At 35.9% G+C, this 14,251-nt stretch overlaps 1 protein-coding gene across 1 annotated transcript in view; it reads left to right on the top strand.

Annotated features, from left to right (window-relative positions):
- Positions 1-8,038, top strand: part of Cbr-nhr-97 — a gene marked incomplete at both ends in the record, with an annotated part of 14,477 nt that extends 6,439 nt beyond the window's left edge. Inside the window, 6 exons of the mRNA XM_002632776.1 lie at positions 1,620-1,685; positions 1,903-2,000; positions 4,762-5,064; positions 6,637-6,898; positions 7,397-7,551; positions 7,835-8,038. Of these exons, the coding sequence (XP_002632822.1) occupies positions 1,620-1,685; positions 1,903-2,000; positions 4,762-5,064; positions 6,637-6,898; positions 7,397-7,551; positions 7,835-8,038 (1,088 nt within the window). The remainder of the gene's footprint in view (positions 1-1,619; positions 1,686-1,902; positions 2,001-4,761; positions 5,065-6,636; positions 6,899-7,396; positions 7,552-7,834) is intronic.
- Between the last annotated feature and the right edge of the window lie 6,213 nt (positions 8,039-14,251).

The following is a 14,251-nucleotide window of genomic DNA, read 5'->3' as shown; positions in this document are numbered from 1 at the left end:
TTATCAGACGTATTAAAAATTCGTCCATAGAAAATGTAGAGAAAATTATTGCGGTTTTTTTGAGCTATATAACTCCTAGGAATGTCAAAAACTGAAAGAGGAGATAGATTTTTTCTGTAAAAAACTTTCGAAATGACCATTTTTGACATTTTTTCTTCCGGAAAAGGACCATACATTTGAATCATCTTGGAACTCCACAAAATCAGATAAAAAATTCTGAAATTTTGGTTTTAGACCTGCAATTGTGATCGCGCCAAACTTTTTTCTGTAGATCAAAAATTAATTTGCAGTTCGGAATTGTTCTGTGGGAGAGCCTGCTTTTGCAATAATTTCGAAATTTAATGCTTGGATGTTTCTGAAGTTTCAGAAACAGCAATTATTGGTTTTAAAATGTAAATCATTCCTGAATTCATCTACTATTAAGTGACTGCTACAACAAACACAGCACTATGATAATCACGAAAAAGACAATTAAAAAAAATCTAACTTTTTGGGATAGTCGATATGTAGAATCGATATTTTGACCCTAAAAATAAGAATTTTTAGCGAAAATCCCTTTTTATTAATTTCCGATTTCTGATAGTTTCACAGAAGTCACGACGTAACCAATGAAAGAACAGAATCTCAATTTTTAGCTAAACTTCTGAAATGGATGAAACGGTATTCACTTATCCTAAACCTTACACTGTTCTCATTGAGTTTTGGAAATATTTGTTCTTTAAAGAAAGCAGTTGTTTCAAATTCACCTGATTTCTCAAAAAAAACGGGAGTTGCTCACCACCAAAAAAAATAATTCCCAAACTAATTTTGACATTTCGAAACATAAAAAGTGTTACATTCTGAAAAGGAGTAATGTTTTTAGTGAGATTGTGGTGTTACATTCAAAAATTCATTAAAAAAAGACGGTTATTGTAGTTTTCTAAAAATGTAAGTATGAAGATTAAAAAGAAGTAATTTCCGAACTAATTTTGATATTTCGAACCAGAAACATTTTCGACCGTGATAATGATTCTGATTTTTCAATTAAATTGAGGTTTTGAAGTCAAAACACATACAAAAATAAACCTTTCACAAAATCTCATTACCGTACTATCTTTACGTTACTGTAGCTTTGGGAAACCTGCATTAGAAGCACGCCCCAAAATTGGCCTGATTTTTCTCGGTTCCTGTAAAAGACATCAAAATGTGGTCAATTGATAAATTGCTTATCATAATATCAAAAACATTTTGTTAGTTGATAACTTTTTGATATCCTTCACAAGAAATGAGATAAATTGGCATTAAGCTGGGCGACCCTCTGTGACATCATACAGTTTGATCTTTGAATCTCCCGCCAACACACAACGAGCCAAAAGTAAACTGGATCAACTTGAGCACACAAATTCAAAGAAAAATACACAATACACAAACACACATGACATGAAAATGACTGGAAATTGAGATAAAGGGAGAAAAAGCCAAAATAAATAAACAACCACCATCCGATTTTCACGATTTTTGAAATGACAGTCTAGCATAGAGCTTTTTGAAAATTGGAAAACAAAGACTTAGTTACTTGCCAGATAATTTGAAAAAATTTGGATTCCCGCCTGATCTTTTTTCAAAAAAATTTCTTTCAGCCGGCCGCAACGCTTGTCGCTACTGTCGTTTCCATCGCTGTCTATTCGTTGGAATGAAAATGGAAGGTTTGTTTTTCTCATAATTTAAAAAAATTGAAAATTCGAAACTTGAAGCTAGGTTCCTATTTTGTAGTAGAATTTCAAACAAAGTGGATTTTCGAGTTTTGAAAAATCAAGTTTTCGAGAATTTTTAAAGTTTCAAATAGCTTTTTACAGGTTATCATATATGTAGTAGCTAGTGGGTTAGAAACTAGTAGGTTAGAAATAATTTCCAAATTTCCAGCTGTGAAAATGGACCGAAAGTTGACAAAGCGCAAAAAAGAGAAAATGGATGGAGACGAATCGGATGATGGAGGGAATCCGGAGAGCTTGGATTATAAGGTAAGTGTGCAGTGGGACGAACTCAATGCAACTCTGGAAATCACATTAGATTCGAACTCCTTTTTTAATGAGTAACTGAAACTGTAAATAGTATTCCCAAGAAGCCTCCAAGCATACATTATGTTAGACACTTCAAAACTTTGATTTATCTCGGTTATTGTGAGAAATATCAAAAAGTGGTCAACTGACGAAATATTTCTGGTATTATGATAAACATTTTATCAGTTATTCACTTTTTGATATCTTTCCTTGCAGCTGAGATAAATTAGCTCAAAATGGAATCTTAGGTGGCGGTTACTACTTTTTGGTATCTCTCTTAGGAACCGACATGAACTGGGTCATAATGTAAGGACTCTTCTAATACAAGTATTAACAGTTCTATAATATCCCATCTAAATGTAAAGAGTGTCATGAGGGTAATGAAACAGTGAAAACGTAAAAAGTTTACATTTCAAAAAATTGCTATTTCAAAATGGTTATCAATTTGTGGTTCAGTTTTTGAAAGTGTTGGCAGTAGTGTTGGGAGTATTTTTGCATGTAAAAACCTTTATAAGTTAAAAAATTGACTGTTTGGGACAAAATCGCGAAGCAAATTTTAGAGATTTCAAGCTTAAAAACAACCCGTCTGTATTTTGAAAAAATTGTTTTGTGCCAAAAAACAAAACTTTTTTAGACCTTAGTGAATATAAAAATGGTCTAAAACGTCGGTGTCTTTGAAAAATTAAGGTTTTTTGCCATTTGAGAAAATCATAAACGAATTGGAATGTGTGTTTAGTTTTAGCTTGTAATTTTGGCAATATGCTGTAACTGAAACTTAATTTACCGTAACTGCACGTGGGTTCAGGCGAGGGGGTCAGAAAGCTCGCCCCAGCTAACTCGTAGGCCAGCCGAAATTAGCTAATTCAAAATGACACGTGGATTTCACGTGGTGGGAAAAATGGGGAAAAAACGAGAAAAAACGAGAAAAAACGAGCGAAACCGAACGAAAACATCGAAAAATATTGAAAAAATAAACGTGTCGGCCTAATGCATATGATTGTCAGTCAACAAGCGCCGGCAGCCAAATGAGAATTTTTGAAAAATTTACTGGGGCGCGCTTTTTTTCCCCCTCGCGTGAACCCAAGTGTAACTGCTCTATCACTAGTTTACTAACACTTTCAGCTCAATTATCGGTTCCCAAAAGAGATATCGAAAATCTGTCAACTGATAAAATGTTTATCATAATACCACCAACATTTTATCAGTTGACATTTTTTCGATATCAATTTTAGACATCGAGATAATTGAGTTTGAACTCCAAGCAGGGTATAAGTGCACAACATAAGAGGTTATTGAATTTCACTTTTTCACTTTTTCATGTATCAGCTATCTGAAACATTAGATTTTTGATTTTCGATAACTTTCTTACCGAAATTTCGAAAATCGGAAAAATCAAGAATAACTAAAAAAACAGCTTCTTATTTTGTTTCTGCTCGCTGAGCTCTTGCTCATCGCTCTCCTCTTCACGTGCACTTTCTGCAGTCTTCCTGCTGATGCTCCATCATGTCTCGATGGTGCCAGGGAGCACAGACGAGAGATTTAGACTAGAAAGCCAAGTGGTCATGACGTAAGAAGTTCAGAGTGTAGAGATGGAACTACTAGGTCAATTTTTGAAACTTTTGAGGAGAGGAAAGGAGCATTTGAGGGACCACTATGAGAAGGGTCTAGGTGAAAAAGATAATGAAATTTTACAAAAAATCACTGATTCAAAGATGTTGAATTAGATACTGGGGTTTTTGGTGTTAGTATTCCATATTTGTTACAAATGCGAAATTCCAAAAAAAAACAGATACGGAGATAAATTCACAGGACGAAGTAGGAAAATTGGAAGAATATCTGGAAAAAAATTCTTTGAGTGATGCTCTTTCTAATTAACAAAATTCCTGTTAGTTAAACATAAAGTTTAGTTTCAAATTTTTTGTTTTGCTTTTCAAAAAAAAGTCACAGATTCATAAAAAATGTTTTGAGAGGTTTTCAGTTTTCATAAGGATTGAATGTCCCTAACAAGGGAGGTCTTTTCAGAAAAGCTTTCAGAATTGTCTTATTTTTTTGACAGGGGTTAGTTCACCTCCTTAAAAAGCCACTGTCCAAATCTGTATATGCACTTTTTCCGAAAATGCTGAAATTTTTCGTCTGAAAGTTTCCAAATCCTGAACCATTGTAAACTCTCTTTTCCTCTGTTATTTCGCCTCCTCGCAACCTATCGGGAACCCCGTTCACTTGTACCCCGTTTACGATGTAAATCATTGAGAAAGCTTGGAAACAGGAAATAATTTGAAACGAGTTACTGTAATGAAAGTGAACTATCTTGTAAACACATATCTAACCGCAAAATTTAAGTTCATGTTTTCATTGACTCAAAAAAAGCTGCACTCATTAGGATAACTTCATGAAACCGTGAATTTCTTGAATCTTTCTCTACTTTGACACCTTGATCTCAAAAATATCGGTTTCATGAAATATGTTTAAACGTGTTTACCACAGTAGAAGTGATTTTTTTATTATGGCCATTTTCAATATTTCTGTGGAGAACCGAAATAATCGTGGTCCGATTTGGTTCCTGGATGTTGACGAAGTTCATAGTGTCTACTAAACATATAATAAGTCATTCTAAACTTATAGGACTTCAAGGACTGGCAGTTCAACTGTACCAGACCCGAAAAAATTAGTCAATATTTGAAAAACCCAAAATTCCAAACATTGCAATTTCCTTTATTTCCAGATCGACGCGAAGCGTGCCCGATCCGACAATCATTTGTTGATCTCATCACTGTTGCTCATCGACAAAACGTCATCGGACGGCAACGCAAAACTCTCATCCCTTCACTTCGTCCAGCCATCGCTTCAGAATCTTCTCGAAGAACCAGAACTTCTTGACGGTTTTCGCTCGGAAATGAGTTATCGAGCGACTCGACAGGCCGACGCACAGTTGTGTTACGACACTGAACGTCGGTTGGTTACTTGGGCAATTGACTGGTGTCGTCAAACGGCCGAAATTGGAGATGTGCATCACACAAATGATAAGGTGAGAAATAAAAACCTGGCTGGAGTGGTGCCCATATGAAAAAGTGTCCTTATGAAAAATAAAGGAGTATTATGGATCTACTGAAACTGGAAAAAAATAAAGTACCGGAAAACTGTAACTTTCTGCTTATTAATCCAAAGTTCTAGCGTTTCAAGGAACTTTTTCTGACAGCTTGATAAAGCCTAGAATTCGTAATTTTTGATTGAATGAAAATTATCAAGAATGAAAAAAAGATAAGCTTGTGGGAAGTATAATTGGACCAAAAAATATCGGTTTCATGTAGTAAATATTTTGATTGAAACTTAAAATTTTCGATCGTATCATTGATATTAGACAAACTATGAACACCAAAAGATGTTGAATACACCTTAATTTTGTCTGAGTGTCCAACTCTTACCAGGTCATTTTCTAGTATCTGCAATTCTACAACTCCCTGGGGAACCCTGCCAATCAAAAAAATGTAAAAAATACTGTATCAAACTTGCCATTAACTTTTTCTCAGTACTGAAATTTTTAATAGATTGAACGTTCGGTGAGTTTACCAATTCGGGGGTACGACGAAGTACAAAGTGATTTAGGGGTACAAAATCCAAATTGTGGATTTCGTATACCTCAATCACTTTATACACCAGTGACCCCAAAATTTGTGTTTCCTCCAATCTAACCATGAAACACAAAAAGTACTGTATCAAACTTGTCATAAATTTTGCGCTTTTCTAAAGCTTTCAATTGCAAATGCTGTTAAAATTCCATTATACCCCCCCCCCCCCCACACACAGTTACGACCCCACACGTACTGGAATAACCCCCCACCCCGTTGAAAAGTGGGGGGATAAAAAGGTGGGGTCTCAAAATGGGATGATCAGGTGGGGGGACATTTTAGAGTTCAGAATATCCCCCCACCGCTGATTTGGGGGGGGGGGGGGTTATATTGGAATCCGTGGAAATCTTTCATTATAACCCCCCACACCAAACCAATATGCACCCCCGAAACGGAAACTTCAGAATACCACCCCGCGTGGGGGGTCAGATTGGAACGGATTGCGGGGGAGGGGGGTCATATTGAAATGATGGGGGGCTTATTTGAAATCTTAAAAATTTCTAGGGGCCTTGTTTTCAAGGTATACGCCGATTTAGGGTGCTAAGCTTATTTTTATTTGGAATCTTCAACATTTCTACCCGTTTTTGCCTAAGCCTATTTTTTGTTGGGGACTGGCATTAAATAATTATTTCTCTAGTAAAATGACAAAAAATGTACGGTAATATAAACCAGAAATCAGGAGAAGTTGAGAAAAAAGTAGAAAAAACGCCGAATTCTAAAGAAAACTAACAAAAAACCGGTGCAAAATCGATAAATAACAAATATTTTCTATGCGTAATTTGGCTGCGTACGTTTGATCTTCAGGCAAAAAATCAGGAAAAACATTTTTTGAACCCCCCACCCACCTTATGAAAGATGGTGGGTGGGGGTGTATTCCAACATTTATACCAGGGGTGTTATATTAGAATGTTTCGGGGGGCTATACTGGAATATACCCGCAAATCTTCAATAAATAGAGCAGTTTTTTTCAGATCGCTCTTTTGCGTGCATGCTGCGCACCGTTGGTTCTTCTCGAACTCGGCTGCCAATCGTCTCAATTCGGCAATTCTGACACACGCGTTCCCTTATGTAACAACTCTTTTCTAACCGCTCACCAAGCGCCACCGTCCGTCTCGTTCATCAACTACAAGACCATTCAGTCGTTGAACAAATGGACACAACGTGAGCTCAAACCACTCTGCTTGAAAGCCAAGGAGATTGTGCTGCTCAAGACTCTGGTCATTCTTAATCCCGGTGAGTTATGGGGGTTGGTGGGTATGGGGTCATGGGTTCATACAACTTTTTGAGGACACATAGGACCATTGATACTAAAAGTCTTCAGTGCTTTCTCGACGTTTGATTACCGGGTCTTTTGTATTTGAACCATTGCTAGTCAGTTTGTGACCAAGTAGCTCAATTTGAAAACTTTCCCGCTTAGCAACAGAGCGCACTTCACTTCTCCATGATAACGGCGTTCCGAAGCTCGTAATTCGCATTCCCAATTAGTCTATTTTCCGGGAAAACCATGGCAGTCATCAACTTTTAACTGTCAATTTGTGCAAGAAAAATCACCGAAAAAGAGCAATGAAACGAGCTGATAAGGAAAGGAATTTGATCGGTAGAGGGTCAAGAAACAGTCAGTGCCGTTTCCGGCGCAATGCACAGTGAAACATAAAACTGTTTTTACTGCTTGGGGAATCTGCTAAATTAGACAAGTGTTGAATTTGAATTACTGAATTTATCATTTTTCAGACGCCCCAGGACTATCCCAAGAGGCCGAATCGTCGATCCGTATGCTACGAGACCGTGTTCACACGACACTCTTCCAAATGCTCATGGAGAGCTCTGAACCGGTTGCCGCCGCGTCTCGTCTCTCGCAAATCTTGCTTCTCATTCCACAACTTACGGTAAGTGATTTCCAGATTTTTGGCACTTTGAATATACAAGAAGCGTTACAATAGAAAATAATGAGATGTTGAAACTGTTATTTTGGACTACCGTAAGAAGCTTTAATAGAAGGTCCTCGATTACTTTCACCCAATTTATATCGTTTCCTGTAAAATATAGCAAAAAAGAATAATTGAAGCCAAAATTTTCCGTTTTGTGGATGACATTTTGTTCATCATGTTTCCGGCTTTTTCAATACAACTTTAGTTATCCGAGTAAAAAAAAAACATCAATATTTTTCAGCTAATGGGAGTGGATGTGATCGAACAAGTGCGTGTCCGTAACACTTTCAACAAGCACTCAGCATTCGGAGAAGGAATTTTATTCTGGCAACTCTACGGAGACATCTTCGACGATCAGAATTCCGATGACTCCTCATCGTACCTGGAGCACTCGGCATCGTGCAGTCCGACCGATAGTCAGTACAGTACGACCGACAGCAGCTGACTAGCAGCGTGGAGTCGTCCGGTTGGTGTTTCTCCATTCTCGACGTCTACTGAATCTCTAATTTCTTCGAAAAAGGAAATTGTGATGAAGAAGGGGTTGGGGATGGATGGGACACTGACTGCTGACGACATTTATGACCTCGGACGACAAGAATATAGGGATGCTGGGTTTTTGGTGAGTTTTGACTTATTGGTAAAAAAATTTAATGAGGAATCATATGAAGAAGAAGAACCTGAGACCATTTTGAAACTGTAAAAAAACTGGGAACGTTGATTCAATAAACCATTTTTTGGATACAGACATAAAATGTGAAAAATTTTCTATCATCTGTTGAAGTAAGGTTTTTGAAAAGGAGATTTTTTTGAAAAAATGTATCAAGTTACAATTTGCATCACTGGTTTCCGAAATCGATACAATATAATAGTGGATATCTCATTAAAGGCGCAAAGCCAAATGAACAAAAGAATATAGAAGTCCCTTAATAATTTTTGCTAATTTTTCTCAATTTTTCGACGATGTTCGTCTTTTAATTCGATTCTTAAAGATTTACAAATACGGTTTTGGAATCGCTGAAATTAGCATAATAGTGAAACAGTAATGTGAAGCTTACTACACGATACGAAATTGGTTCAGTTTGGTTCAGTTTTGATTCTTTATAAGTAATATCATAATTCAGAATTTGCAACATTTATAAGTATTATCCTCTCAAGAAAACGAAATTACGAAACATCGAATACTTTTTCAGAACTCAACCACTACCATCCCATGCAACACCTACCAATATTCACCATATTCCACATATTTTCCTTTGTCAAATTAAAAAATTTCTCTATTTTCTTGTCGTCCCAAATCATGAATGGTATTAGAAAATTTCGAACTTTTCTCATTTTAAGATTTTCAGCGAAAAATTCAAAATTTCGAATATCAACTTTTTTTCTTCCTAAATTTACCTCTTCCACCTTCCACCTATTTCTTTTTTTCAATACTCTAATAACCCCTAAAAAACATTGTAAATATCTATTCAACCATCCACGAATGCATATTATCTCTCTTGATTTTTCTCTGCGTCTCTAATTTTCACTTACTCTCTCTGCTCCCTCATTTTTCTCATTTATTACTTTTGGTCCCAACTAATTTTTCGATTTTCCCCACTTTTTGTTCACCTCCTGTTTTCCCTTTCCTACATTTATTGAAAATTCCCGTATATTATTTTTCAACAAAAAAATTCAAAAAAAAAAAGAAAAGAGTGTTTCGTCAATTCGTGATCGTTGTTCATCCCAATGTATTGTTTTTTGAAATCTATGCATTTTCGTGACCTAATAAAAGACGACGCTCTGAATACTTTTTTATTTTCTTCTCCGTTTCAGATTTTCCACACATACGGAAAAAAATTTTTCAGACGATTTTTTTGTTGTTTTGGTGGCACTCAAAAGTTAAGAAATTCGAAATTCTTGAAATGATTGTAAATTGAGCAATATGGAAGTATCTCTAATTTTGAAAATAATGTTTTACCGTTTCCGGAATTCTACATTCACCCTACTGGGTGAAAGTGAAGTTGTTAATAAACCGGGAAAAACTACTTTCTGATTTAAATCAGATTGGAAGTTCAGATGTTGCCTCAAACGCAGAAAAACACCGAAAACTTTTCATTTTCAGCAAAAAAGATGAATGAAAAGTCGTTTAAGCCGTTTTCGGCTCAAAACACAATGTCGTGAAAAATGAGAAACAATTTTCGTGCTGTTTCGGAGGTCTGGTAAATTGGGAGAGAGGAAAATGGAATCTACTTACAAAGGAAACTTTTCTGTGTGTGTGTCTGTGTGTCCGTCTCGGACATTTACTTGAATAACTCAAAGGGACGTGGGACTCCTATAGTGGTGTGTGGTATGTAGTCATGGACTGCCGAGCGCTTCATGTCTATGGTGTACTGGGCCTTCTAGCTAACAGGGAAGCTACAGTGTTGAGAGTCGAAAATTTCAAAATTATGCTCAAACTCAATAAAACTTCACGATATTTTGCAAACCGGTTTTTTGGCCTATCTATGTGTTGCCTGCATAAAATTGAGCACAAATCTTCAGAACTGGAAAATTTTGAAAATTTCGTTTCTTTTGTATATCACTTGAATTTCGATCCTGTGGACTACTGGAAATGGGTCATAGTAGTTTCCTTTTGAATACAAGGTTCTTGAGTTATGCAGAAAATTCCAGAAAATTCTACAGAATTCTACAATATTCTAGAAAATTCTAGAAAACTCCAAAAATTTCAGAAAATTCGATTAATTTCCAGAAAATCGAAAACATTCAAGAAAGATAACGAACATTTCTTAAATTCTAGGAAGTTTCAGGAAATTCTCGAAAATCCCGGAACTTTCCATAGAATTCTAGAAAATTCCAGAAACTTCCAGAATGTTCCAGAAAATTCTAGAAAATCCCAGAAAATCCCAGGAAGTTCCAGAACATTCTAAAAAATTCCAGTAAATTCCAGAAAATTCCAGAACATTCTAGAAAATTCCAGAAAATTCTAAAAAAAATCTAGAACATTCTAGAAAACTCCAGAAAATCCCAGAAAGTTCCAGAACATTCTCGAAAATTTCAGAAACTTCCAGAAATATCCAGAAAATTCTAGAAAATCTCAGAAAATCCCAGGAAGTTCCAGAACATTCTAGAGCATTTTAGAAATTTCCAGGATATTCCGTTTTTTTAATGCTCAACGTAAACCCCTGTTTAAGGGGCAAAAAATCCGCAATTCGGAGGTACAAAATACTGAAAAAGGCTCAGTTTTGTACCCCCAAACTGTGGGTTTTGTACCCCTAAATCATTTTGTACCCCTTTCTACCCCCGAATTGTTGTACCCTCCAAAGGTTTTGCCTGAAAAAAGGAGAAGCGTTCTCCATAAGTATACAGGTATTTTAATCACTTCCCTATTTTTTCAAGGTGATCTGAAACCAAAGGCTTAGAAGTAGGCTGTGTGTGGGTTTTTTAAATATCTGAATTTCAAAAACCCTAACAATCAGTAATTAGGAAATCCAGGAACATTCTAGAAAAAACAAGAGATTCTACATGTGGGCATCTATTCGAGAAAGTACGGTATTCAAAAATTCCGATATCGGGAAAATATAACTTTTGAAAATAAAGAAACTCGGAAATTTCGGACACACGGAAAGTGGGAATTTCTGAAATTAGGAATTCAAATGTAAGATAAAGTAAACAAAACCCAGGAGGTTGAGCCCCCGGCAGGGGGCTCAAACCGACTGGTATTGAACTAATGAATAAAACCTACCAATTTATACGAATCAATGATAGTGTTGGCGAGAGTGTGAATTTTGACGTGATCTCCATAAATGTTTCTTCTATCGCTAAAATTTTCAAATGCTTCATATTTAGGATAATAGTGGAACAGTAATGTGAAGCGTATTCCTCTACAGTGTTCGTAAAAATCTCAACTTCGTGTAACTTTCAAATAGGTTTCCTGTACGAATTCAGCAACATTTCACTCCTAAATTCAGTAACTAAATTGTTTAAAGGCAAAGTTTTAAAGTAGTTTTCCATATTCCGCATAATGGTTAAAAACTGTATTTTCATTAATATCACAATTCTCAAATAGTAATCTTGAGAAATGGTCAGAGAGTTGTGGTTTATCGTCGAATTAAAAACTGAGACCTGAGAATTTGAAAAACGTTGCTTTTTATCCTCCGATCCTGGGTCCTGGGGCCCAAGATCTCCGGATCCCATGATTTCCCAAGAACTCCCAGGATTTCCCAGGATCTCCCAGGATCTCCCAGGATCTCCCAGGTCTCTCCCAGGATCTCAGGACCTCCGAAACTAGGATCAAGGATCCCCGGATCCAGGATCCCCGGATCCAGGATCGGAGGATATCCGGATCTCCGGACCCGAAATCTCCGGTTCCAAGATCTCCGGTTCTCCAGACACAGGATCTCCGGATTTCCGGATCTCCGGACACAGGATCTCCGGATATCTGGATCTCCGGATCCAAGGTCTCCGGTTCCGAAATCTCCGGTTCTCCGGACCCAGGATCACCTGATTTCCGGATCTCCGGACTCAGGAACTCCGGACCCAGTCTCTGTAGCCCAGAGAAGGGAGAACTGATTGTTCCTTCTACTTCCTTCTTCTTTCATAGCACTCACCCCGGGGTTAATGAGCGTGGGTTTCTAAACCAGTTCACGTAGTTTTTTTTGTTTATAATTTTACATTTTTCCAAAAAATTTTTTTCTATGAGGATTAAAAAAAAGGTTTTTTCGTCACGTTGAAATAACACTTGAATTTTTACTTTTCAAATCTGTGAAACTCGTTAATAAGATCCTCCCTTTGACCCTAATTATCCCGTTTTCTGTTTGAGGTATCAAAAAATGTTTAACTGATGCATTTTATTGCACCCGAAAAAAAAATTCGCGCCCTGAGGAGTTAGTAAAGCTTCGCAACCGATCTGAAACGGCCAGTTGCAAAAACTTTAAAAAGCTTAGAATTTTCTGAAAATTTCTGAAAGAAATGTGGTAAAATTGCCAAAAAAGTCAGATTTAAGCAAATCAGGAAAAATTTTAAGACAGATTGAACGAATAAAAAATGTCAAACATAGAGTTTAAAGAATTTCAGAAGTTTACAATTTCTAAATTTGGAAAACTTTGAAATTTCAGAATTCTCGCAAAATTCAAAGAAAAATTCCCGAAATTCAGAAAACTAAAAAATAATTTGTTTCGAAATTTCGAATTTCGGGGGATTTTCTGGAATTCCTACAAATTCTGAAATTACGAAAACGTAATTTGCACTCCGTTATCAAAAATCAAAGTTTTAAAATAATTCCAATGACTTCTAGAATTTTCGAAACATTAATTTTTTCTCAATTCTTATCAAAAAGAAATTTCCTTTTTTGGGAACTTTCTAGAATTCCTGGAAGTTCTCTAAAACATACATAGATTGAAAACTTTTCATTCACAGAATTTTTGAAATTCTTGATTTTTTCAGCTGTTTTCCGACTTTTAAAAGACACCTGCTTTTAAAATGTTTTCAGTACGAACTGTATCACCTCAACAACCAAAACCCACAACGAAGAATTGAATAACATGATCTGGAAAACACAGAAAAAATATGTTCATTAAAGATCTAGAGCTAAAATAACTAAAGAGATAACATTTTCGAAAGTTTCCAAAACACAAATAATTTTTGTGGGAAAATTCCAAAAGTACACCCAAAATTAATGTTTTTCTAATCGAAGTTTTTTGAATTTTCACAGAAGTTTTCGATTTCAAAAAAGGTCGCTGAAAATGCAAAACTTTGGAAATGTAAATAAATTATAACCTCGTTAAAATAGACATTCCTGAGCTACTATGTATGAGCTAACTGTCCTAATAATGAAAACAAAAGGAAAATTTGATTTCGAAAAAAAATTCACAATTTTTAATGTACTTTCTAATTTTTCCCAAACTTTTTGTCAGCTTAACCAATCAATTCCTGAAAACACATTTCTGTGAAACAAGCTTAATGAAACAGTGATTTTTTGAATCCCAAAAAACCTGATAGAAACATTTTTTTGAAAAAAATGTCTGTTTCAGTAAATCTATGAAAGAACAATGAATATCGCAATCTGATTCCACTCCCAATCTAATTTCTTTTCGGAACTTTGTTAGAAAATTTTATGTTACCGTTTTTTGAAATTTTTCTGAAGATTATGATTTTTACTTGTTTCGGTTATATTTTGTTGTAAATGTTCTAGCAATCATATGTTTCCCATCAAAAATCATAAATTTTGCTCAGGAAACCACATCGTTAAAATTGAAGAAACTAAATCAGTTTTGGCTTATTGAGACGGACCCTATCGACACAATTGACGACATCGAGATTCTCGAAGTCCGGTACACCATTTCTCAAAAACAGGCACGCTCCACCTATTCCATCCGAAACGCATCAACTTTTTATTCGGATCTATCCCTATTTCCAAGTTTCAACAAAATCATTGTCCTCTTGGCTTTCCATCAAAAGTGCAATAATAAGAATTCTGAAGTTGTTTTCAGAAAGACTGTGTCCATAATTCCGATGCCCATACATTTTACCCCATAATTTCAAACTTGTTGGGAAGCTCTGAGCGACGGCATTGTCCGAGACACATTTCGAATTCTTTTTCACAATATACTCGGTCATTCTCATACTATCCACACCTCGATAGTCTGGATGAATCCAGTAGAATCCTAGGTATTGATGTGGG

This window comes from Caenorhabditis briggsae (assembly GCF_000004555.2).
Source record: "Caenorhabditis briggsae complete genome, chrIV, whole genome shotgun sequence".
Lineage (NCBI taxonomy): Eukaryota > Metazoa > Nematoda > Chromadorea > Rhabditida > Rhabditidae > Caenorhabditis > Caenorhabditis briggsae.
This window is presented reverse-complemented; position numbering and strand designations above follow the sequence as displayed.